Raw genomic sequence first — 27,583 nt, 5'->3', positions numbered from 1 at the left:
TTTTGTTTGTTTGTTTTTTTGTTTTTTTAGAGATAAGGTCTCACTATTTTGCCTAGGCTAGTCTCAAAGTCTTGGCCTCAAGTGATCTGCCCACCTTGACCTCCCTTCCACAACTCTGAGATTACAGGCATGAACCACCATGCCTGGCCCCATTTTCTATTTCATTGCTTTCTGTTTTATTATTTCCTTCTCTCTACTTACTTTGGGTCTAATTTATTCTTATTTTTCTAGCTTGCGAAGCTAGAAGCTGAGGCCAGGCAAGGTGGCTGATGCTTGTAAATCTCAGCACTTTGGGAGGCCGAGGTGGGAGGATCCCTTGAGCCCAAGAGTTCAAGACTAGCTTGAGCAACATAGGCAGACCTTGTCTCTTAAAAAAAAAAAAAAAAGAAAAGTAGCCAGGTGTGGGTGGCACATGAGTGTAGTCCTAGCTACTTGGGAGGCCAAAGCAGGAGGATCACTTGACCCCAGGAATTCAAGGCTGCAGTGAGCTATGATCGTGCCATTGTACTCTAGTCTGGGTGATAGAGCAAGACCTTGTCAAAAAAAAAAAAAAAAAGCTGAGATTAATGATTTGACATCTTTCTCCTTTCTAATAAAAATGTTTAAAACTATAAATTTCTCTCTATACACTGCTTTAGTTGCATCCCATAAATTTTGATATTTTGAAATTTTGTTATTTAGTTCAAAATATATTCTAATTTCAGATTTGTTCTTTTACTCATAGGTTATTTATAGCTGTGTTGCTTAGTTCCTTAACATTTGGAAACTTTTGTAGCTATCATTATTATTTTGAATTTGGATAAAAAAGCAAGGATTGACAATATGCTGCCTATCAGAAAAGCACTTTAAATGTAAACATACAAATAAGGCCGGGTGTGATGGTTCACCCCTGTAATCCCAGCACTTTGCAAGGCCGAGACGAGCAGATCACAGGGTCGGGAGATCGAGACCATGCTGGCTAACACGGTGAAACCCCGTCTCCACTAAAAATACACACACACAAAAAAATTAGCCAGGCATGGTGGCAGGTGCCTGTAGTCCCAGCTACTCGGGAGGCTGAGGCAGGAGAATGGCGTGAACCCGGGAGGCAGAGCTTGCAGTGAGCCGAGATCGCACCACTGCACTCCACTCCAGCCTGGGCGATACAGCAAGACTCTGTCTCAAAAAATAAAATTAAATTAAAAATAAAATAAAAAATAAAAACACACAAATAGACTAAAATTTTTTTAAAAGATACACAACATGCCATACACAACATTACATTAGACACCTGGTAGCCCTGTGTTAATATCAGACAAAGTAGACCTCAAGAAAATGACTATTACCAGAGATAAGAAGGGACATTTATTAATACAAGTTAGTTCATCAAGATATTAACATTTAATATTATTGTAGCCAAAAAGCACACTGTATGATTTTAATACTTTGGGATTTATTTTTATTTATTTATCTATTTTTTTGAGACAGAGTCCCACTCTGTCGCCTAGGCTGAAGTGCAGTGGCGCGATCTTGGCTCACTGCAACCTCCGCCTCCTGGGTTCAAGTGATTCTTGTGCCTCAGCCAATTGTAGGCACCCACCACCATACTCAGCTAATTTTTTTTTTTTTTGTATTTTTAGTAGAGACAGTTTTTCACCATGTTGGCCAGGCTGGTCTCAAACTCCTGACCACAGGTGATCCACCCTCCTCAGCCTCCCAAAGTGCTAGGATTACAGGCATAAGCCACTGTGCCTAGCCAGCCAAATTTATCTATTTATTGAGACTTGTTTTATAGCCCAGCATATGGTCTACCTTGGTGAATACTCCATGTTCATTTGAAAAGAATGTGTATTCTTGCTATTGCTACATATGATGTTCTTTCTATAAATATCATCTAGGTCAAGTTAATAATGTTCAAATCTTCTTTATCCTTTTTGATTTTTTGATAGCTCGTTGCTGATTATTTTTGTATTTATTACTGAAAAAGGGTTGTTAAAATCTCCAAGTATTACTGTGAATTTGTTAAGTTCTCCTTTTAGAAAGTTCTGTCTTTTTGCTTCATTTATTTTACAGCTTTGTTATTAGGTACATGCATATTTAAGACTGCTATGTTGTCTTAATGAATTGGCTTATTATCATTATTAAATGTCCCTCTTTTTCTCTGTAATAGTCTTTTCATTGAAGTCTACTTTGTCTGTTAATATAGCCCCACCAGCTTTCTTATGCAGTGTTTGCATGGTATACCTTTTTTTTATGCTGATCTGTTTGTTTCTTTATATTTAAAGTGCTTGCCTTATAAACAGTATATTGCTGGGTCTTACTTTTTTTAATCCAAGTTCATAATCTGCTTTTTAATTAGAACCCATTTACATTTATTGTAAGTATTGATATGGTTGGGTTTAAATATGCCATCTTGGTATTTGTTTTCTATTTGTCCTATTTGTTTTTATTTGTTGTATTTGTTTCTATTTGTCCTATTTGTTTTTCATTCCTCTGTTCTTCCTTTCTTGCCGTTTTTTGGATGAATGGAATATTTTAACTGTACCTCTTTGTGTTGTTTCAAATAAAAATACTACTTATTCACACAGTTTTGTGTGAATAAGATATTATGCAAATAATATCTGAGTTAAACTGGTATTCAAATTAGAGTATGCCAAAAAAGAGCTAAGAGAAGGTACATAAAGGGATTGGGTCATTCTGGTGGCAGAAACCTACTTTTTCTACCAGAATTTTATTTGGGGCTGGCCCTGCCCTTCTTTTCCCACAAAATTGAACCATGACCTAGCAAACCTTAGGCTAACATGGTAGTAATAATACAAAGCACATATTTGTTAATCATTGTAGTTAATATAATTGGATAGCTACCTGTATATTGTCACTTTCTTGTGTCACTTCCTTCGCACTGCAAGGATCTTAGTTAGGATCCACCCTGGAAAATATGAAGTAACTTCCATCCAATGAGACTTATGTCAGACAAATACCATTTTTATGTAATCAGTCAAACAATTCATGAGCAGCTTGGTGCTGCCTCTAGAAGCTTGCAATTTAAGTAAGAAGGCATTTATATAATTTTATTATGTGTTTATATTATATAGTCTCCTATATATGTTTATTATATATTTATGTAATAAGATAAATAGCAATGCAAGGCTATGCATAACTGTTATGGATAAGTAAATGAAATAAAGGTGTTTGTGTGGTTAATTAAAGAAACAGCTGCCTAAGTAGGGAAATTGCCACATATTTAGACCCTGGTCACACTATGCTTTCTCCCCAGACTAGCAGCCTGCAAGATTCACATTTCTCTGACACTTTCCTGAATTGCCTAATAATCCAATCTGGTTGTATCTTTTTGTCTCTGTCTACAGAGGCTCTTGGTCATTTATAGTGAGAGAAATTCTTACTTTTTTTTCCTTCCCTCTTCTGTATATAGATGGGTATAGATAAGTATCACGTGATTATTTAAAGGATTGAAATTCCATTTTGATTTGCCTTTCCTGGGTAGGAAACGTTTATATCATTTTATACTTTTGAGCATGAATTGCCTCTCTTTCTAGGTGTAATCAATTTCTACTCTTCAGCATACAGAAGATTTTATGAATACTATTCACTGCAGAAAGAGCTCTAAAAATAATTTTGCAGGTAGGGTTTTATAGAACACTGATAGTCTTATGTGGAACATTGGCAGGCAAAAAGAACAAAGGCACATCAGGGTAAAGGTGGTAGTAGGTGGAGCATTTCATTTCATTTGCCTCCACCAAAGAGCTGCATTTACTGGAGAAGGAAAACAAATAAGAAACAGGAGCATCTGCACTTGCTGTTGAAGGTTTCATTTCTCATCACTGTTAAGTCACATTTGAATGGAACCATTACAGTCTTGTTGGTATGTGTAACTATGCCCCCACTTTTTTTTTTCCAAAAGGAAAATCTTGAATTTTATGTTTAAAAGTACAAAGAGCTGTTTTTGACATTCTGCAGTTCATTTTGGAATTCACAGTCTTAAACCTATTCATTTTCAGTAGGGTGGTAAAGAGTGCACAGTATATGGCATTTTTACGCCTAATAGCACCTCCAATAATCTGTGATGCATATTACATACACACACCTTTTAGCATCTGTTTCCACCTGACAGCTGACAGCATTAGGCTGAACGTTGTGATGAACAACTGAAATGTCAAGCAGTATTACAATGGTTTCTTATTGGAAAAAGTAAGCTCCTTAGAGCTTCTTTTTAATACTTTTCCATAAAGATTTTAAAGTGACACATTTACAAGTATGTAATTAAGATGACATATTCTTTAAATGTTTGTTATTCTTCCAGAAATGGAGATGGATTTGGGCTAATCAGCAGATGATTCTCCTCTCGAGCTAGGGTGTAAACATGCTTTTTTTTTTTTCCTTTTTTTAAGACAGGGTCTTGCTCTATGACCCAAGCCAGAATGCAGTGGCACAATCATGGCTCACTACAGCCTCATCCTCTAGGCTCGGCCTCTCATGTAGCTGGAACCACAGACGTGCACCACCACCCCCGAGTAATTTTTTTTTTTTTTTTTTGTGGAGACAGGGTGTCACTATGTTGCCCAGGCTGGTCTCGAATTCTTGGATTCAAGTAACTCTCTCGCCTTGGGCTCCTAAAATGTTGGGATTACAGGTGTGAGGCACTGCACCTGGCCTTAAGCATGCATTTTTGTTTTGTTTTGTTTTGAGACAGAGTCTTGTTCTGTTGTCCAGGTGGGAGTGCAGTGACACAATCTCACTGCAGTCTCTGCCTCCTGGGTTCAAGCGATTTTCTTGCCTCAGCCTCCAAGTGGCTGGGATTACAGGAGCATACCATCACTCCTTGATAATTTTTTCTTTTTTGTGTGTGTGTTTTCAGTAGAGATGGGGTTTTCCTATGTTGGCCAGGCTGGTCTCAAACTCCTGACCTCAAGTGATCCACCCTCCTTGGCCTCCCAAACTGCTGGGATTACAGGCATGAGCCACCGTGCCCAGCAAAGCATGCATTTTGTTCAGGGAAATCTATTTTGCATCCATATTGCTGACTATTCTTAAAAATATATGTATATAGTATTGTTAGAATTAAGAATTGCTGTGATTCTGTCTTAATATTTATTTATTTGACTGATTTTCATATTATTCATTTCAGCACAGAGAATGAGAGTTACAGGTTTGTTTTTTTATTCTTCTACCATACTTGGGATTTTTGTCTAGTGGTCACAGAATATTTCCTAGAAATATGTTTTCCTAGAATTACCCCCCCAAAAATAAAATTACTTTAAAAAAAAAAAACTGTCTTTAGTATACAGATTCAGATTTTGGACTTACATGCTTTGGTCATGCACTAAAAATTAAATGAACAAATAAAATGTCTAACAAAACAAAGTTGGTTAAGGCTATGGCTTTCACAAAAAAGCCAGCCAGTGTTGCCCACCCTAAATATTTCTTTCCCATCTCTTGGCCTGAATATACTTCAGGAGAGAAGCTATTGTGCTCATCTTTCATTAAAAAGTTTCTAGTTTTCCTGTGCTTTCTCAGATTGAAAACCTTTAGAACCAGGTTTTGGGTGTTAGGTAAACAATACACTGTTTAATCTATGTTGACTAATTAATCATTTGTAACTTTTTAGGTACTGCTTAGGATGAACATGATTTGGAGAAATTCCATTTCCTGTCTAAGGCTAGGAAAGGTGCCACACAGATACCAAAGTGGTTACCACCCAGTGGCCCCTCTGGGATCAAGGATTTTAACTGACCCAGCCAAAGTTTTTGAACACAACATGTGGTGAGTTTTCTTTTTAAGTCTGATACCATGTGTGTTTCTTAAATATCACCAGTGGTATTATTTTCATTTAGAACTAAGAAAGGGTTTTTAAAGCTCATGACCTAACTCATATTGTAGAGGTCCAAAAGCTAAGGTAATCAATCCTGACGTAAGTGTTGCCGAGTCTGAATTTCATTGCAAATGGAATTGGAAAAGTGAAACTTCCCATGTGCTTTTAGTAGCCTTGAAGTTCTTGCAGGCCCTTCCTGCTTACCTCTGATCCTGATTTGCCTGCTGTCACTGGGTGGGGGTGAGGATTCTTTCCTAGGTGGGGCCCTCCTGCAGCTCCACAGTCCCTTCCCTCTTTTTCTTACTTGTCATCCGGCAAATGCGTATCAGTACCTGCGGCTTACTGAACACCAGGGAGATCACATTGATATGATTCTCGCCCATGCTTTCAGGGAATCCACACTATTTGGAAAGATAGATATTTACAGAAAAAGCTGATAATTACCCATACAAGGCAGTAAATTGTGAGAGCTCAATGAGTGTTACAGACTATGTGCCGTATGAGAACAACTCTGTAATGCAAAACCACTCCTGTTTGGGCATAGTCAGAAAGTCTTAAAGTGAGGGAAACTGAGGTTAGGATTACAGGCATACCTCAAAAATGTTGTAAGTTTGGTTGAGACCACTGCAGTAAAGCAAATATTGCAATAAAGTGAGTCACACAATTTTTTTGGTTTCCCAGTGCATATAAAACTCATGTTTACACTATACTGTAGTCTCTTAAGTGTACAATAGCATTATGTCTAAGAAACCAATGTACAAACCTAATTAAGTAATTTCTTGCTAAAAAATGCTAACAGTCATCTGAGCCTTCAGTGAGTCATAATCTTTTTGTTGGCAGAGGGTCTTACCTCAATGTTGATGGCTGCTGACTGATCAGGGTGGTGGTTGGAGTGGCTGTAGCAGTTTCTTAAAATAAGACAACAATGCAGTTTGCCTCATCAGCTGACTCTTCCTTTCATGGAAGATTTCTCTGTAGCATGTGATGCTGTTTGATAAGATTTTACCTACAGTAGAACTTTCAAAATAAGTCCTCACAGATCCTGCCACTGTTTTATCAACTAAGTATATGTAATATTCTAAATTTTTTTTTAATATTTAGAATTATGTCTAAATTCTTTGTTGTCTAAATTATGTCTAAATTCTATTGGGGGAACCCACCCCCAATAATTCCACGTAAGTTGTTTTTTATTTCCCTAAATGTTGGCCGGTCTGAGAAATAAAGGGAAAGAGTACAAAAGAAAGAAATTTTAAAGCTGGGTTTCCAGGGGAGACGTCACATGTCGGCAGATTCTGTGATGCCCCGCAAGCCGCAAAACTAGCAAGTTTTTATTAGTGATTTTCAAAGGGGAGGGAGTGTAAGAATAGGGTATGGGTCATAGAGATCACTTGCTTTACAAGGCAATAAAATATCACAAGGCAAATGGGCGCAGAGTGAGATCACAGGATCGGGGCGAAATTAAAATTGCTAATGAAGTTTTGGGCACGCATTGTCATTGATAACATCTTATCAGGAGACAGGGTTTGAGAGCAGACAACCAGTCTGACTAAAATTTACTAGGCGGGAATTTCCTCATCTTAATAGGCCTGGGAGCACTATGGAAGACCGGAGCTTATTTCATCCCTTATCTGCAACCGTGTAAGACAGACATTCCCAGAGCAACCATTTTAGAGACCTACCCCTAGGAAAGCATTCTCTTTCTCAGGGCTGTTCCTTGCTGAGAAAAAGAATTCAGTGATATTTCTCCTATTTGGTTTTGTAAGAAGAGAAATATGACTCTGTTCTGCCCGGCTCTCAGGCAATCACACCTGATGGTTATCTCCCTTGTTCTCTGAACATCGCTGTTATCCTTTTCTTTTTTCAAGGTGCCCAGATTTCATGTTGTTTAAACACACATGCTTTACGAACAATTTGTGCAGTTAACGCAATCATCACAGGGTCCTGAGGCCACATACATCCTCAGCTTACGAAGATGATGGGGTTAAGAGATTAAAGTAAAGACAGGCATAGGAAATTACAAGAGTATTGATTAGGGAAGTGATAAATGTCCATGAAATCTTCACAATTTATGTTCAGAGATTGCAGTAAAGACAGGCATAAAAAATTATAAAAGTATTAATTTGGGGAACTAATATATGTCCATGAAATCTTCACAATTTATGTTCTTCTGCCATGGCTTCAGCCGGTCCCTCTGTTCAGGGTCCCTGACTTCCCGCAACATAATTCTTTGTTGTAATTTCCACAGTGTTCACAGTGTCTTCACCCCAAGTAGATTCTATCTCAAGAAGCTACTTTAATTTGCTCATCCCTACAAAGGAACTCCTCATCTGTTCAAGTTTTATCATGAGATTGCAGCAATTCAGCCTAAATCTTTAGGCCCCACTTTTAATTCTAGTTCTCTTGCTGTTTCCACCATATCTGCTGTTACTTTTTCCACTGAAGTCTTGAACCCCTCAGAATCATCCATTAGAATCAACTTCTTCCAAACTCCTATTGATGTTGTTATTTTGACCTCCTCCCATGAATCACAAATGTTCTTAATGGCGTGTAGATTAGTGAATCCTTTCCAGAATGTTTTCAGTTTACTTTGCCCAGATCCACTAGAGGAATTACTATTTATGGCAGCTGTAGCTTTACGAAATGTAGTTCTTAAGTAAGTCTTGAAAGTTGAAATTACTCCTTGATCCATGGGCTGCAGAATGGATATTGTATTAGTTGGCATGAAAACAACATTAATATCCTTGTACATTTCCATCAGAACTGTGGGGTGACAAGGCATGTTGTCAGTGAGCAGTAATATTTTTCAAGGAATTCTTTCTTCTGAGCATTAGGTCTCAACAGTGGGCTTAAAACATTCAGTAAACCATGCTATAAACAGATATGTTGTCATCTAGGCTTTGTTGTTTCATTTATAGAGTATAGGCAGAGTAGATTCAGCATCATTTTTCAGGGCCCTAGGATTTTTGGAATAGTAAATAAGCACTGGCTTCAACTTAAAGTCACCAGCTGCCTTAGCCCTTAACGAGAGAGTCAGCCTGTCCTTTGAAGCTTTGAAGCCAGGCATTGACTTATCCTTTCTGACTATGAAAGTCTTAGATGGCATCTGGCCGGGTGCGGTGGCTCACGCCTGTAATCCCAACACTTTGGGAGGCCAAGGCAGGCAGATCACGAGGTCAGGAGATCAAGACCATCCTGGCTAACATGGTGAAACCCCGTCTCTACTAAAAATTTAAAAAAAATTAGCCAGGCATGGTGGCGGGCGCCTGTAGTCCCAGCTACTCTGGAGGCTGAGGCAGGAGAATGGCTTGAACCCAGGAGACAAAGCCTGCAATGAGCCGAGATTGCGCCACTGCACTCCAGCCTGGGCAACAGAGTGAGACTCCGTCTCAAAAAAAAAAAAAAAGAAAGTCTTAGATGGCGTCTTCTTCCAATAGAAAACTGTTTTATTTACATTGAAAATTTGTTTTTTAGTGTAACCACCTTCATCAGTGATCTTAGCTGGATCTTTTGGATAACTTGATGCTACAGCTTCTCCATCAGCACTTACTGCTTTGCTTTGCACTTTTATGCTATGGAGATGGCTTGTTTCCTTAAACCTCATGAACCAACCTCCACTAGCTTCACTTTTCTTCTGCAGCTACCTCATCTCTCTGAGCCTTCATAGAATCAAAGAAAGTTAGGGCCTTGCTCTGGATTAGGCTTTGGCTTATGGGAATATTGTGACTGGTTTTATCTTTTATGCATACCACTAAACCTTTATTCATATCAGTAATGCTATTTCATGAGAAATAGCATGTGTTCATTCATGTATTCACTGGAGTAGCATCTTTTCATTTTTTATTTTATTTTATTTTATTTTTTTCAGACAGGGAGACTCTGTCACCCAAGCTGGAGTGCAGTGGTGCAGTGGTGTGGTCACAGTTCACTGCAGCCTCAACCTCCTCCAGGGTCAAGTGATTCTCTGGCCTCAGCCTTCCAAGTATCTGGGACTATAGGCATTCACTGCCATGCCAGGCTAATTTTTGTATTTTTTGTAGAGATGGGGTTTCACCATGTTGCCCAGGCTGGTCTTGAACTCCTGAGCTCAAGTGATCTTCCCAACTCAGCCTCCCAAAGTGCTGGAATTACAGGTGTGAGCCATAGCACTCAACCTGGAGCAGCATCTTTAATTTCCTTTAAGAACATTTCCTTTGCATGTCACAAGTTGACTAGGGCTAGAGACCTAGGTTTTGGCCTATCTCAGCTTGCAATAGGCCTTCCTCACTAAGCTTAGTCTTTTCTAGCTTTTGATTTAAAGTGAGAGATATGTAACTCTTCCTTTCACTTGAACATGTAGAGGCTACTGTAGGTAATCAACTGGACTCATTTCATATTGTTTTGTCTCAGGGAATAGGGGAGCCTGAAGAGAGGGAAAGAGACAGGCAAAGCCGGGTCAGTGGAGCAGTCAGAACACACATAATATTTATCAATTAAATTCGCTGTTTTATATGGGGATGGTTCATGGTGCTCTAAAACAATTACAATAGTAACATCAAAGATCACTGATGACAGCTCATAACAGATATAATAATAATGAAATAGTTTGAAATATTGCAAGAATTACCAAAATGTAACAGAGACATGAGGTGAGCACATGCTGTTGGAGAAATGGTGCCAATAGACTTGCTCAATGCAGGGTTGCCACAAACCTTCAATTTGTAAAAAATGCAGTAACTGTAAAATGTGATAAAGCAAAGCATAATTATATAAGATATGCCCCTATTTATATTGCCTCCAGTACATAGCACAATGCCTGACACACAAATATTTGTTGAATTAATGCTTTGAATAGGTAAACTGAAATAAGGGCATTCTAGTTGGATAGAAAATTATAAAGCACTGAGATGAGGAAATATAAGGCATTTTCAGGAGAGAGAGCATAGGATAGTTTGCCTTAACAAAGGCTTTCCTAGGAGATTGGTGAAAGATAAAGTCAGAATGACATAGGCCAGATGAGGGGGTAGGTTTACGATTGTGCATGGTCCTGAATTCATAGCTGAAGTATAAGGCATTACAGAGCCACTGAAGATAAATGACATTATAGCTAGTGTATTAAGTGTATATATTTGGTAACACTATACTAGACTGATCAGCAGGAAGAATTAGAAGCAGGAAAGGTCCAGTGAGCAAGAGATCATGACAGAAGAATAAATAGAACTTGGTGCTTGTGCAGAGTAAAGAAAAAGGAAGAAGTTGACTCTGAAGTTTTGATCTTAAGTAACTAATAGAAATAGGAAAATCAAGTGGTAAATGTATTTGTTTTATTTTGGAAGAAAGATGGTGAATTTGGTTTTAGACATTTTGAATAGGCTTTGTGAGCAGGACATTCAGGTGTAAATGTCCAGCACGCAGACACTGCTGCTGGGAAGAGGGAGAGTGGTCAGAGCTGAAAAAGTCAAGTCGGGTATGATATCTGCAGACAAAATTGTTATCAGACTAGCCTCTGGAACAGCATCTCTGGGGCTAGGAAAGTGATTCACGGGCCTTTTATGTTTTGATTGCAACTGAATCTCAATTTTGAAAGGGAATACATTGATTTTTTAATTAATTAGTTCTACACTGTACAATATGGTAGCCACTAGCCACATGTGGTTATTGAGCACTTGAAATATATTAATAACAGGGCTGAATTGAGATGTACTGTAAGATTTTTAAAACTTAGTACAAAAAATGGTAAAGAATCTCATTAATAATTTTTATATTGAATTATATGTTAAAAATGAATGAAAATTTGGATATATGCAGTTAAATTATATATACACACATACGTACATATATACACATATGTACATATATATTATATATACACATATGTACATGTATATTATATATACATGTACGTACATATATATTTTATATATATATATATATTTTTTTTTAATAAGACAGTTTCACTCTGTCGCCCCGGATGGAGTGCAGTGATGGAATCTCAGCTCACTGCAACCTCTGTCTCCCAGGTTCAAGCAATTCTCCTGCCTCAGCCTTCTGAGTATCTGGGATTATAAACATGCACCACTGAAAGGGGAAAAGCTCCCATGTCCCCCTCGCAGGATGTGCGATGGGGGTGTGGCTCACTTCTTCAGTGACCCACTGCTCAAACCTCTAGGGGAGCATACAGATGGGCAGGCTGTGGGGCTCTGACCCCCTGACAGTGTTTAGGGGTGAGTGTTTACAGCTCCTGAAGCCCCAGCGGGCGTGTGTTACAGGGTGCTCTTTTAGTTTAGCCATCCATAGGCAGCTTGTGTTAGCTCAATTATACCCCTGCCTTGTCGTAAAAAAAGAGGACTTTCTGTATCCCTGGGTTCTTGCCTTGTTGTACAGGAAGAATCAGATCACTTACGAGCTTGGAGAATGAGTGCAAGGTTTTACTGAGTGGAAGTAGCTCTCAGCAGATGGGGGAGCCAGAAGGGAGATGGTTTTCCCCTGGAGTCGGACCGCTCGTTGGACTGGGCTCTCCTCTGGCTGCCCTGGCCAAATGTCGTTCTGCTGGTTGGTGGCCTGCTGGTGTGCTGGTTCCTGCTGATGTGCTTCTCGCGATGTCCAGCCACCTATGTGTCTGCCTGCTAGGGTCTGGGGGATAGGGGGTGTTTATAGGCATAGGATGGGGACGTGGCGGGCCAGGGCGGTCTGGGGAAAATACAACATTTGGGCAGGAAATGCCTGTCCTCACCTAGGTTTGTGTGGGTGAAGCCCTAGCCAGGGACCATGTTCTCCTCTAGCTAGCACTTCCCTTCCCCGCTTCTGTATCATTTAAAGGGACCACGCTCTTCTCTTCCATATCGCCACCATGCCCAGCTAATTTTTGTATTTTTTTAGAGACAGGGTTTCACTGTGTTGGCCAGGCTGGTCTCAAACTCCTGACCTCAGGTGAACTGCCCACCTCGGACTCCCAAAGTGCTGGGATTACAGGCGTGAGCCACTGTGCCTGGCCTAAATAAAATGTATTTTTAAAATTGGTTTCACCTCTTTATTTTCACTTTTCTTTACCATGGCTACTAGAAATTTTAAAACTACATATGTGGTTCACATTATACTTTTTTGAACAGCTGCTCCATTAAACCATTTTGACTACCATCACCAATATGGATAGTTATCACAGGCTATGAGTTGAAATGGGCCCTTTGCCAGGCAATTAAATCTCCAGAGCAACTTCTGATCTTAGGCAAGCTCCTCATTTACCAATTTTTTTGTTTTCTTCATTAGACCCTAGTGATTTAGCTATCTATATTCTCTTTTTCCATCTGCTACCATGTGCTCTCTTGCCTGAGATTCTTGCCTACTGATTTAAGTCGTTTTGTCATAGACTCAGGAAAGCAAAGATCATCTGGTCCCGCGCTTCTCAAACACATGGGCTAGCTTTGGGCTGGCTGCACAAGAATCCTTCAGGGAGTTACTATTTCAGTAGGTCTAGAGGTATGACCCAGGAATTCCTAACTTGAAAAGGCTCTTTTAGTAATTCTGTTGAGGAGCCAGGTTTGGGAACCCTTGATCCAGTCCAATGGTTTTTATAATTTTCTTTAGCAACAGAACTATTTTCAAGTGAAGCTTTAACATGGAATCCTAGGATTTAAAAGATAAAAGCAAACCTGCCCTGAATGAAGTTGGCATAGAGGCCTGGAGCATCAACAGCACCACTTCCTTTTCCCTCTCACTTTTCTTCACTTACTCTAGCAGCCTAAAGGACCCTTAGGGCTCTGTTACTCAGTTTGAAAAACATTGATCTAGTCTAGACAGCCATCTGTCTTCATAGCATACCCCCCAAGGGGTTGGCCAGTCTGCACCTGACACCTGTGGTGAACTCTCTACCAACACAAATACACACTGTAAGAGCAGTAATAAAAATTGTTTCACCCAGGGAAGAGGAAGGTAGTTGATTCACATTATCTTCCCACACACCTTTTTTACATATTTGTCTTCTTGAAGAGAAGATTTGTAAATTAAACGAAATGTGGTTTTGTCTCCCCATCCTTCAAGTCCAAAATTCTGTTCAAAAGTTTTTGTTTTCTTCCTTATTTTCTCCTTTATATTTAAGAATAGTATTTCCTCTCTTGCGGAATTTGATTTTTTTTGTTTGTTTGTTTGAGACAGGGTCTTGCTTTGTCACCCAAGCTGAAGTACAATGGCACCATAGTGGCTAATTTTTTATTTTGTCTTATTTTATTTTTTTTAGAGAGGGGTCTTGCCATGTTACCCAGGCTGATCTTGAACTCCTGGCCTCAAGCAGTCCTCCTGCCTTGGCCTCCCAAAATGCTGGGATTATAGGCACAAGCCACCACACCCAGCCTGAATTTGGTTTTTTAAAGATGTTTCTAGAAAAGTACATGTCAATTTTCTCTTAGAGGTGTTGCTCAGAATTATCTACAATTCATTTTTCCATTTAGCCTTTGGTTTGTAAGGATGATTTACTCTCCGTATGACAATATTTTTTTTTAATTTTAAGAAAAAATAAAGATACTCTTTTTTATTTAGTTTCTAATATCCTGAGAAAGATTTGCCTTCCAGATTCTGGGTGTTTATATTACTAGTACTTATAACTGCCTATAGTCTTTTACTTTCTTACTTACTTACTTAATTAATTTAAAGACAGCATCTCACTCTGTCACCCAGATTGGAGTGCAGTGGCACAGTCACAGCTCATTGCAGTTTTGACCTCCTGGGCTCAAGTGATCTTCCTGCCTCAGCCCCCCAGGTAGCTGAGATTACAAGTGTGTGCTACCACACCTGGCTAATTTTTTATTTTTTATAGAGATGGGGTCTCACTATGTTGCCCAGACTGGTCTTGAACTCCTGGGCTGAAGTAATCCTCCTGCCTCAGCCTCCTAAAGTGCTGAAAGTACAGGAATGAGCCACCACAGTTGGTCTAGTCTTTCATTTTTTGTCTGTCTGTTTGCTTATTTGAGACAGGTTCTTGCCCTGTCACCCAGACTGGAGTGCAGTGGCATGGTAACAGCTCACTGCAGCCTCGACCACCTGGACTTAAGTGATCCTCCCACCTCAGCCTCCCAAGTAACTGGGACTACAGGCGTGTGCCACCATGGCTGCCTAATTTTTTGTATTTTTAGTATAGATGGGGTTTTACCATGTTGCCCATGCTGGTCTTGAACTCCTAGGCTCAAGTGATCCACTTGCCTCAGCCTCCAGTGTGCTGGGATTATAGACGTAAGCCTCTGCACCCAGTCATTCTGGATATTTCATAGACATGGAATCATACAATGTGACCTTTTATGTCTGACATCTTTCACTTAGCATAATATCTTGGAGGGTTATATACCTTGTAGCATGTATTGGCCCTTCGTTCTTTTTATGGCTGAATGATATTCCATCATTTGTATACATCACAGTTGGTTTATTCATTCATCTACCAATGGACATTTGGGCTGTTCCACTGTTTTGCCTCTTGTGAATAGTGCTGCTATGAACATGGGTGAACTATGTTCTTGTTTGGGTCCTTGCTTTCATTTCTTTGGAATATATACCTAAGAGTGGAATTGCAGGGTCATGTTTTAATTCTGTGTTTAATTAAGTTTTTGAGAAACTCAAATTGTTTTCCACAGTGACTGAACCATTTTACATTCTGCCTATTGTCTTTTAGTTATACTTAGTACATTTATCAATTTTGGAGGGTGGTGACAGGAAACGATATTCAAAATGCTTTTGAGACATGGCCCTGAGATCTGTCTATATTAAGGAACTTACACGGTTACTTGGAAAAATCATTCCTTATTCCACAATGTTCTTGGTTTAAGCATATAGAAACTTTTCAAGGGATCTCAGCCATTTATAAGGAAGCACTAAGCACTTGTATTACGTGACTACATCAGCTAGGCCATTGGCATGCTCCCAGTAAGGAACACACTTTCCATCATGGACCAGCACATGTGTACATAACATATACACATATATCAAACAGGAACAAAAGTTTCCGGTACAGTTTTTACCATGTGAGGTGTGTACGCAGTATTTTCCATTTATTTTATTCTACTCTGTTTCTGTTTCTTTCTTCACGGGTTGCTTAGAGTAACTAAATTGATTTCAGGACTCACCAAGGTTTATGACCTTTAGTTTAAAAACACTGAGCTAAGCCTTTTTTTTGTAGATCCAAGGTAAGACTGTGTGTTGCAACATGATTTCTATTATGTAACCCACTTAAATAATAGACAGTTTCCAGAATCTTAATGGGGTTCAGATCCCAAGAATTCTTCATTATATAATTTTCCTTATATAAAAATTTTACTTATCATCTGATTCCTCTTACCCTGTTTCTTACATAGTTCTTTTTGTTTTTTACATGTTCAGTACACATGTGTGTGTTTTGGGGTTTTTGTGTGTGTTTGTTTTTTTCAGACAGAGTCTCGCTCTGTTGCCCAGGCTGGAGTACAATGGCTCGATCTCAGCTCACTGCAAACTCTGCCTCTCAGGTTCAAGTGATTCTCCTGCCTCAGCCTCCCAAGTAGCTGGGATTACAGGCGCCCGCCACCACACCCGGCTAATTTTTTGTATTTTTATTAGAGATGAGGTTTCACCATGTTGGCCAGGATGGTCTTGAACTTCTGACGTCAGGTGATCCACCCCCCTCAGCCTCCCAAAATGCTGGGATTACAGGCATGAGCCACTGCGCCTGGCCCAAATATGTGTGTGTGTGTGTGTATTTTTTTTTTCTTGTAGTCATCTTTTCTTTTTTTCTTCTTTTTTTTTTTTTAATTTTACTTTGAGTTCTGGGATACATGTGCAGAATGTGCAGGTTTGTTACATAGGTATACATGTGCCATGTGATTTGCTGCACCTATCAACCCATCATCTAGGTTTTAGGCCCTGCATGCATTAGGGATTTGTCCTAATGCTGTCTCTCCCCTTGCCCTCCACCTGCCGACAGGCCCCTGTGTATGTTGTTCCCCTCCCTGTGTCCATGTGTTCTCATTGTTCAACTCCTACTTATGAGGGAGAACATGCAGTGTCTGGTTTTCTTGTCCTGTGTTAGTTTGCTGAGGATGATGGCTTCCAACTTCATCCAAGTCCCTGCAACGGACATGATCTCATTCTTTTTTATGACTGCATAGTATTCCATGGTGTATATGTACCACATTTTCTTTATCCAGTCTATCATTGATTGACATTTGGGTTGGTTCCATGCCTTTGCTATTGTAAATAATGCTGCAGTAAGCACATATGTGCATGTGTCTTTATAGTAGAATGATTTATATTCCTTTGGGTGTATACCCAGTAATGGGATTACTGGGTCAAATGATATTTCTGGTTCTAGATCCTTGAGGAATCGCCACACTGTCTTCCACAATGGTTGAACTAATTTACATGCCCACCAACAGTGTAAAAGCATTCCTAGCTGGGCGTGGTGGCTCATGCATGTAATCCCAGCACTTTGGGAGGCCAAGGTGGGCGGATCATAAGGTCAGGAGATGGAGACCATCCTGGCCAACATGGTGAAACTCTGTCTCTACTAAAAATACAAAAAAGTGAACTGGGTGTGGTGGTGTGTGCCTATAGTCCTAGCTACTCAGAAGGCCGAGGCAGGAGAATCACTTGAACCTGGGAGGTGGAGGTTACAGTGAGCCAAGATCATGCTGCTGCACTCCAGCCTGGCAACAGAGCAAGACTCCATGTCAAAAAAAAAAAAAAAAAAAGAAAAAAGTGTTCCTATTTCTCCACAGCCTTGTCAGCATCTATTGTTTCCTTTTAATACTCGCCATTCTGACTGGCGTGAGATACCTCATTGCAGTTTTGATTTGCATTTCTCTAATGATCAGTGATTATGAGCTTTTTTTCATATGTTTATTGGCTGCATAAATGTCTTCTTTTGAGAAGTGTCTGCTCATATCCTTTGCCCACTTTTTGATTTTTTTTTCTTGTAAATTTGTTTAAATACCTTGTAGATTCTGGATATTAGACCTTTGTCAGATGGGTAGATTGCAAAAATTTTCTCCCATTCTGTAGGTTCCCTGTTCACTCTGATGCTAGTTTCTTTGGCTGTGCAAGAAGCCCTTTAGTTTAATTAGATCCCATTTGTCGACTTTGGCTTTTGTTGCAGTTGCTTTTGGTGTTTTGTCATGAAGTCTTTGCCCATGCTATGTCCTGAATGGTATTGCCTAGGTTTTCTTCTAGGGTTTTTATGGTTTTTGGTTTTACATTTAAGTCTTAAATCCACCTTGAGTTAATTTTTGAATAAGGTGTAAGGAAGGAGTCCGGTTTCAGTTTTCTGCATATGGCTGGCCAGTTTTCCCAGCACCATTTATGAAGTAGGGAATCCTTTCCCCATTGCTTGTTTTTGTCAGGTTTGTTGAAGATCAGATGGTTGTAGACGTGTGGAATTATTTCTCTGTTTAACAGAGGTCTCTGTTCTGTTCCATTGGTCTATATGTCTGTTTTGATACCAGTACCATGCTGTTTTGGTTACTGTAGCCCTGTTGTATAGTTTGAAGTCAGGTAGCATGATGCCTCCAGCTTTGTTCTTTTTGCTTAGGATTGTCTTCACTATGTGGGCTCTTTTTTAGTTCCATATGAAATTTAAAGTAGTTTTTTCTAATTCTGTGAAGAAAGTCAACAGTAGTTTGATGGGAATAACATAGAATCAATCTATAAATTACTTTGGGCAGTATGGCCATTTTCATGATGTTGATTCTTCCTATCTGTGAGCATGGAATGTTCTTCCATTTGTTTGTGTCCTCTCTTATTTCTTTGAACAGTGGTTTGTAGTTCATCTTGAAGAGGTCCTTCATGTCCCTTATTAGCTGTATTCCTAGGTATTTTATTCTCTTTGTAGCAATTGTGAATGGGGGTTCATTCATGATTTGGCTCTCTGCTAGTCTGTTGTTGATGTGTAGGAACGCTTGTGATTTTTGCACATTGATTTTGTATCCCAAGACTTTGCTGAAGTCGTTTATCAGCTAAAGGAGTTTTTGGGCTGAGACGATGGGGTTTTCTAAATATAGGATCATGTCATCTGCAAACAGAGACAATTTGGCTTGCTCTTTTCCTATTTGAATACTCTTTATTTCTTTCTCTTGCCTTATTGCCCTGGTCAGCACTTCCAATACTATGTTGAATATGAGTGGTGAGAGAGGGCATCCTTGTCTTACGCCAGTTTTCAAAGGGAATGCTTTCAGCTTTTGCCCATTCAGTATGATATTGGCCATGGATTTGTCATAAATAGCTCTTATTATTCTGAGATACATCCCATCAATACCTAGTTCATTGAGAGTTTTTAACATGAAGTGATGTTGAATTTTATTGAAGGCCTTTTCTGCATCTATTGAAATAATCATGTAATTTTTGTCATTGGTTCTGTTTATGTGATGGATTACGCTTATTAATTTGCATACGTTGAACCAGCCTTGCATCCCAGGCATGAAGCCAACTTGATTGGTGGATAAGCTTTTTGATGTGCTGCTGGATTCAGTTTGCCGGTATTTTATTGAGGATTTTTGCATCGATGTTCATCAGGGATATTGGCCTGAAGTTTTCTTTTTTTTGTTGTGTTTCTGCCAAGTTTTGGTATCAGGATGATGCTGGCCTCATAAAATGACTTAGGGAGGAGTCCCTCCTTTTCAATTGTTTGGAATAGTTTCAGAAGGAATGGTACCAGCTCCTCTTTGTACCTCTGGTAGAATTTAGCTGTGAATCTACCTGGTCCTGGGCTTTTTTTGGTTGGTAGGCTATTACTACCTCAATTTCAGAACTTGTTATTGGTCTATTCAAGGATTGAACTTCTTCCTGGTTTAGTGTTGGGAGGGTGTATGTGTCCAGGAATTTATCAGTTTCTTTAGATTTTCTAGTTTATTTGCCTAGAAGTGTTTATAGTACTGTCTGATGGTAGTTTGTATTTCCATGGGTCAGTGGCAATATCCTCTTTATCATTTTTTGTCTATTTGATTCTTCTCTCTTTTCTTCTTAGTCTAGTTAGCAGTCTATCTGTTTTATCAGTTTTTTTCAAAAAACTGGCTCCTGGATTCATTGATTTTTTTTTTTGAAAGATTTTTTGTGTCTCTGTCTCCTTCGGTTCTGCTCTGGTCTTAGTTATTTCTTGTCTTCCTCTAGCTTTTAGATTTGTTTGCTCTTGCTTCTCTAGTTCTTTTAATTGTGATGTTAGGGTTTTGATTTGAAATCTTTCTAGCTTTCCAATGTGGGCATTTAGTGTTATAAATTTCCCTCTTAACACTGCTTTAGCTGCATCCCAGAAATTCTGGTACATTGTCACTTTGTTCTTATTGGTTTTAAAGAACTTTTTGATTTCTGTCTTAATTTCATTATTTACCCAGGAGTCATTCAGGAGCAGGTTGTTCAATTTCCATGTAGTTGTATGGTTTTGAGAGAGTTTTTAAATCTCGAGTTCTAATTTGATTGTACTGCGGTCTGAGAGACCATTCGTTATGATTTCAATTCTTTTGCATTTGCTGAGGAATGTTGTATTTCTAATTATGTGGTCTATTTTAGAGGAATGTATATTCTGTTGTCTTGGGGTGGAGAGTTCTGTAGATATCCATCAGGTCCACTTGATCCAGAGCTGAGTTCAAGTCTTGAATATCCTTGTTCATTTTCTGTCTTGTTGATCTGTCCAGTATTGACACTGGGGTGTTAAAACTGCCACCACTATTGTGTGGCAGTTTAAGTCTCCTTGTAGGTCTCTAAGAACTTGTTTTATGGATCTGGGTCCTCCCGTATTGGGTTTATATAAATATATATTTATATAAATATATTGGGTTTTTTTATATATATATATATTTTTTTTTTTTTTTTTTTGAGACGGAGTCTCACTCTGTCGCCCAGGCTGGAGTGCAGTGGCACAATCTCGGCTCACTGCAAGCTCTGCCTTCCGGGTTCACGCCATTCTCCTGCCTCAGCCTCCCGAGTAGCTGGGACTACAAGCGTTCATCACCACGCCCGGCTAATTTTTTGTATTTTTAGTAGAGACGGGGTTTCACCATGTTAGCCAGGATGGTCTCGATCTCCTGACCTTGTGATCTGCCTGCCTCGGCCTATAATTCCAGCTACATAGGAGGCTGAGGTAGGAGAATCACTCAAAATTTTGAGTTCTACCAAATCTTCTCATCGATGTGTCCCCAGTTCACAGGCCCAGTGCCTGATAGATATAGGTTCCCACTGAATACTTAATGAGGGAGGTGGGTATTGGTTTCTTCAGCAGCTGTGACCTCCATCCCATTGTGTGCAAAGTAGGAAGGCATTGGCTCTATGTTTGTATTTTTTGTTAGTCACACAATTAAGGAACTCAGGCAGGTGTGGTGGCTCACTCATGCCTGTAATCCCAGCAGTATGGGAGGCCAAGGCAGGAGGATCGCTTGATGAGGGAGTAGGAAACCAGCCTGGGCAACAAAGCAAAACCCGTCTCTACAAAAAAAAAAAAAAAATTAATTGAAAAATTTTAAAAATTAGCTGGGCACAGTGGTATACACTTATAGTCCCAGCTACTCAGGAGGCTGAGGCTGAAGGATTGGTTGAACTCAGGAGTTTGAGGCTGTCAAAGGTTTTTCCAAAGGCTAAAAAGGTTTTTTTAAAACTTGTTATAGGCTGGGCACGGTGGCTCACGTCTGTAATCCTAGCGCTTTAGGAGGCCAAGGCAGGTGGATCACCTGATGTCAGGAGTTCAAGACCAGCCTGGCCAATATGGTGAAACCCCATCTCTACTAAAAATACAAAAATTAGCAGGGCATGGGGGCACATGCCTGTAATCCCAGCTACTCGGGAGGCTGAGGCAGGAGAATCGCTTGAACACAGGAGGCAGAGGTTGCAGTGAGTCGAGATTGTGCAATTGCACTCCAGCCTGGGCAACAGAGCAACTCCATCTAAAAAAAAAAAAAAGATATATATACATAAAATTTGGGGATCTACTTTTTTAACCTCATGTTATTTTATAAATACTTTTCCATATTGTCATGTAATAGTCATATTTATTATCTTAATGTCTGCATAATATTCCTTTGATTTACTATAATTTTTTCATTTCCCTATCACTGAAGTTGTTTCTCATTTTTTGCTACTAATATTATATTTAGTGTTCCAGTGAATATCTTCATACAAATATTTCCCTGTACAGAATTTCTTAGTTCTTTTGAGTTACTTCATTTCAGTAAGTTCCCAGAAGTACAATTTATTGGTCAAACTCTATAAACCACTTTTTTCCTTTGGTTTTTGTTGCTGTTAAATACTTGATTATTTTCAGTTTGTTTATTATTTATTTCTATGCTTAAATTCTATTGTAGTTGTATTATTACTAATAAAAAGTTGTATGATTCTTATTGCCAGCTGTTGGGTTTTGGGATACATGAATCCAGTTCCTCCAAAATAAAGAACTGCCATAAAGCAGCAGGGCTGGAGGAAGTCCCCATAAATACAGTAGGAACATTTTATAGGTTTCTGTGGGGATTCTGTAACTGTAGTGTAAAAAAAAATCTGTTCTGCAGGAACTTAGGATTTAATATTCCCCTCACTTAGCAGTTAAGAAAATGAAGTAACATAAAGAACAGGGTAAGGAAGTTACAGTTAAAAAATAACTGTATCTATTAAATACTTAAGAAATAGCAAGTTAAACTGAAAGCTTAAATGCTTAAAGTGGAAGACCACATATACTCTTATTGTCTTACAGCTTGATTCTTTCCAGGGAAATAGATTGTTCTATTTTCTTTCCTATATGTGGTAGAAATTTGTAGATGAAAAACTCATCCCTAACCTTAGAAATACTATTTTTTCAATAAATAACTTGTTGCCTTTAATTTCACAACTGTCGTGTAATTGTATTCAATATAGTATATTTAATATATACAGAATTTAAAGTATAGTTGCCAGCCCCAATTTGTATGTGATTGCTCGCATATGTTAAAGTAAGTCAAAATAAGTCAAAGAAAAAAAAAACCTATTCTAATCTCATTTGTTAAAGCAAGAGACAAAGCTGTTTATGATTATTTGGCTTGTACATGATTGAGTGTTATTTAAATACTGGCGGTTAAACTTTTATCTATGAAACTCTGAAAACATTCTCATTCACGTTTCCTGGAGACTGCAGCATACCAGTTTTGATTGATTTATTTATTTAGTTATTTAGTTAGTTAGTTAGTTAAGGAAAATTGTTTCTCACCTTCAGTATTTATAGCCAGGTCACTGGAATATACCCTCTCATATCTGATTGTATAAGCATTACTTAAAATAGTACCATGCTTATCATCATTCCACCCAATGCAACTCCACATTCTGTCATTGTTACCCCCACTTTCCTAGATACTCAGTTTTAAGACCTTGGAATCATTCATAACTCTTACACTTCTCTCCAATATCTAGTTAATCTCTAGGTCTTAATTTCAGTGTTTTCAGTGTCTCCCTCTCCCCCTTTCCTTCCTGTTCTCCATTGCTACCACTTTAGTCCTGGGACTCATTACTCCTAGACCATTCCAACAGTCTAATTGGTCGCTTTTCCTCCAGTCCATCCCCACTTCATTGTGTCTTGCACACTACTTAACTGTTCAGCCCCACATTTAAGATCCTCTGAAATCTGACCATTATCCAGCTCCCAACTTCATCTGCAGTAGTCCAAGAGAACCAGTCAAAATGGAGTTTCTTTTAACTGTTCCCTGTATGCACTGTCTGTATTGTCAGCTTCTGAGTGACATGAATTTGCTCCACCACTTTTCCTCCTAACCTGAGCCCAAACCTACCTTCTCTCAAGTCTTCCTATTTGCCCCAGCTGCATTAATTGGCTGCACTCCCCTTCATCAGGTGCTAGCCATTCATGCTCCACTGTATTATCATTTACTTATTGTTTACTTGCCTGTACTAGCAGAATATAAACCCAAGATGGGCAAACATTACATCTTAAGTCTCTCTGTGTCCCCCACTGCCATGGTAGAAAATAATAGACTAATAGTTGAGAAGATGGACTTTTAAGTGACACAAACCTAGGTGAATTCTGTTTCTGCCACTTCCTGGCTATATAACCTTGAATAAGTTATTACATTTCTGTTAGCCACTATGCAAAGTGGGCATGATTATAACCCTACCAAAGGATTTTTGAAAGGATTAAATAAGACATATGTATGCAATGTGCTTATTACAATACCTGATATGTAATAAATAAATGATGGTAATTATTATGATGATGATGATGATGATCATGCTGACTGCTCAGTGTTAGTTGGTCACAGCATGATGCACTTTCAAGAACTGTATAATTTATCCCTTGTCATCAGTCAGGTGACTACATATATCATATGATAATAATGTTAAAGGTTTTTCTTTTAGGCTACATGCAACTTGAATATGGGGTATGTAATTTTTTTATTGTTTAGTGACAAAAATTATTCCTGGTTTATTCCAGGAAATTGCTTTACCTAGAGTCTAACCTATTGCAAAAAAAAATGCAAACTTTGTGAAAACAAAACTTAAAAAAAATTACCTTTCTTGCATACAGTTGTTGCTTCTATTCCAAGAAAGACATTTTTTTTTGCAGCAGAAAATATCTTCTCACATAGGGAGAGTAGATTCTGAAACTAAAAATACTTATAGAAAGTGCCAGAACTTAGAAAGGTGACCTTTTCACATGCTATATCAAGTACTCTATCACTTAAATGCAAATGAATCCTTTTACAGAATTTAAAGTAGCTAATAAGAAAAATAAATCTAAAGTTACTTTAAAAATTGCAGGCTAAGTACAAAACATTTTTAAACTTTCATCTCTTTGACAGCAAAGTGTTAGAATACAAGTGTTGTAAGAGGAGCATTTAAAAACTACTGAAGAATGTTCTGTTCATAAATTAACAAAAAGGCAAATAAATTTAGCCTTAGAGTAAAAACCAGCAAACCATACCAGCACCCAAATAGTCATACACCAGGGTGTTCTGAGGACATTACTTTAGCAGCCATTTCCCAGAGGTAGTTGGGGCTTGCAGCACAACCAGATTTAAACAGAAGAATCGTAGGAGTTCCAGGGTTGTACCAGCGCTATCAGTAGGAACATCTGACACAAAATGTATTCATTCCATGTGGAATTAGTCTGTATCATTTGTCTTCAGCTAATCTAGAATGAAAGATGTGGTTCCCTGTCACCTTTTTTCTGTCTTCTTCAATGATAAAGCATATTTTACAATCTTTTTATTTTTATTTGTTTAATAGGGATCACATGCAGTGGTCTAAGGAAGAAGCAGCAGCAGCCAGAAAAAAAGTAAAGGAAAACTCAGCTGTGCGAGTCCTTCTCAAAGAGCAAGGTAGCCAACTGTATGCTGTAGCTCCTAGAGCCAGAGCTTTAGTCACTTTTCCTCCTCCTCATGTCATTGCTTCTGAGAGTTCTTAGCCTCTCCTGATTTCCTCCTCTTGTTCCATTTGGTAAAATTCCCAGTTCTTCCAGTGTAGTGGGACCAAAGTTAATGAAATTTGTATTCACCCTATAATTGGGTCTTTGAGTAGTCATATTATTGCTTTTTCTGGGAGATATACACATGGGTGGCATTTCAAACAAAATATGAAAACATAATTTTAAACTTTTCCACTTGCTATGCTGCTATTACCATGCTATTATGCATTTCACTTCCTAGGATCTTTGAACAAATTTATAAACTTTGAGCAAAGAAGATAAAGTCACATCAAAATGGTGCTGAAGTTTTAGGATAAATATAAAGTTTCAGTAAGGATTGAAGGCAGTTTTCTTGAAGGCCTTTATATTTGAGTTTAATTTAGGTAAAGCCTTGTCAACCTTCATAAATGGCTTTTTAAAACTTGGCCTATGCTCCATCAGAGAAATGCAAATCAAAACCACAATGAGATACCATCTCACACCAGTTAGAATGGCGATCATTAAAAAGTCAGGAAACAACAGGTGCTGGAGAGGATGTGGAGAAATAGGAACACTTTTACACTGTTGGTGGGATTGTAAACTAGTTCAACCATTATGGAAAACAGTATGGCGATTCCTCAAGGATCTAGAACTAGATGTACCATATGACCCAGCCATCCCATTACTGGGTATATACCCAAAGGATTATAAATTATGCTGCTATAAAGACACATGCACACGTATGTTTATTGCGGCACTATTCACAATAGCAAAGACTTGGAATCAACCCAAATGTCCATCAGTGATAGATTGGATTAAGAAAATGTGGCACATATACACCATGGAATACTATGCAGCCATCAAAAAGGATGAGTTTGTGTCCTTTGTAGGGACATGGATGCAGCTGGAAACCATCATTCTTAGCAAACTATCACAAGAACAGAAAACCAAACACCGCATGTTCTCACTCATAGGTGGGAACTGAACAATGAGATCACTCGGACTCAGGAAGGGGAACATCACACACCGGGGCCTATCATGGGGAGGGGGGAGGGGGGAAGGGGGAGGGGGGAGGGGGGAGGGATTGCATTGGGAGTTATACCTGATGTAAATGACGAGTTGATGGGTGCAGCACAGCAACAAGGCACAAGTATACATATGTAACAAACCTGCACGTTATGCACATGTACCCTACAACTTAAAGTATAATAATAATAAATAAATTAAAAAAATAAATAAATAAAAAAATAAAACTTGGCCTATGCTACCATGAAAAAAACTCAAGAGCCGGGCGCTATAGCTCACACCTGTAATCCCAGCACTTTGGGTGACCGAGGTGGGCAGATCATGAGGTCAAGAGATTGAGACCATCCTGGCCAACATGGTGAAACCATGTCTCTACTAAAAATAACAAAGATTAGCTGGGCGTGGTGGCGCATGCCTGTAGTCCCAGCTACTCAGGAGGCTGAGGCAGGAGAATCACTTGAACTCGGGAGGCAGAGGTTTCAGTGAGCCAAGATTGCGCCACTGTACTCCAGCCAGGCAATAGAGTGAGACTCCATCTCAAAAAAAAAAAAAAAAAACAAAACAGGAAATGTTCATTCCATGTTATGGCTGCTATGAATAGAGCTGCAGTAGACATGGGAGTGCAGTTATCTCTTTGATATACTGATGTCCTTTCTTTTGGATAAATACCTAGCAGTGGCATTGCTAGATGATATGGTAGTTCTATTTTTAGTTTTTTGAGGAAACTCCACACTATTTTCCATAGCGGTCATACTAATTTACATTCCCACCAATAGTGTGTGAAGGTTCTCCTTCTTCCACATCCTCACCAGCATCCATTCATTATTCCATGTCTTTTTGATGTATGCCATTTTAGCTGAGGTGAGATGATATCTCATTGTGGTTTTGATTTGCATTTCTCTGATGATTAGTGATATTGAGCATTTTTTCATATAGCTGTTGGCCATTTGTACGTCTTCTTTTGAGAAATATCTATTCAGATCTTTTGCTTTTTTTTTTTTTTTTTTTTTTTTTTTTTTTTTTTTTTGAGACAGGGTCTTGTTGCCCAGTCTGGAGTACAGTGATGAGATCATGGCTCACTGCAGCTTTAATTTGCCCGGGATCAGGTGATCCTCCCACCTCAGCCCAGGTTGGTCTGAAACTCCTCATCCTCCCAAAGTGCTGGTGTTATGGGAGTGAACCACTGCCCCAACCTTGCACATTTTTTAATCTGATTTTTTTTTTTTTTTGGCTATTGAGTTGTTTGAGCTCCTTAATATACTCCAGTCATTAATCCCTTGTCAAATGGGTAGTTTGCAAATATTTTCTTCCATTCTGTGGGTTGTCTCTTCACTTTGTTCATTGTTTCTTTGCTGTACAGGCACTTGTTAGCGTGACATAATCCCATTTTCTATTTTTGCTTTGCTTGGTTTTGCTTTTGAAAT

At 38.9% G+C, this 27,583-nt stretch overlaps 1 protein-coding gene across 1 annotated transcript in view; it reads left to right on the top strand.

Annotated features, from left to right (window-relative positions):
* METTL8 (methyltransferase 8, tRNA N3-cytidine) overlaps positions 1–27,583 on the top strand; it is a 102,137-nt gene that overhangs the window by 37,855 nt on the left and 36,699 nt on the right. The window contains 2 exon segments of the mRNA XM_045368290.3: positions 5,606–5,760; positions 24,977–25,068. Of these exon segments, the coding sequence (XP_045224225.2) occupies positions 5,618–5,760; positions 24,977–25,068 (235 nt within the window). The 5' untranslated portion in view covers positions 5,606–5,617.

The sequence above is a fragment of the Macaca fascicularis genome, chromosome 12, assembly GCF_037993035.2.
Source record: "Macaca fascicularis isolate 582-1 chromosome 12, T2T-MFA8v1.1".
Classification (NCBI taxonomy): Eukaryota; Metazoa; Chordata; class Mammalia; order Primates; family Cercopithecidae; genus Macaca; species Macaca fascicularis.
The sequence above is the reverse complement of the archived record's forward strand: the minus strand, read 5'-3'. Positions and strand labels throughout refer to the sequence as shown.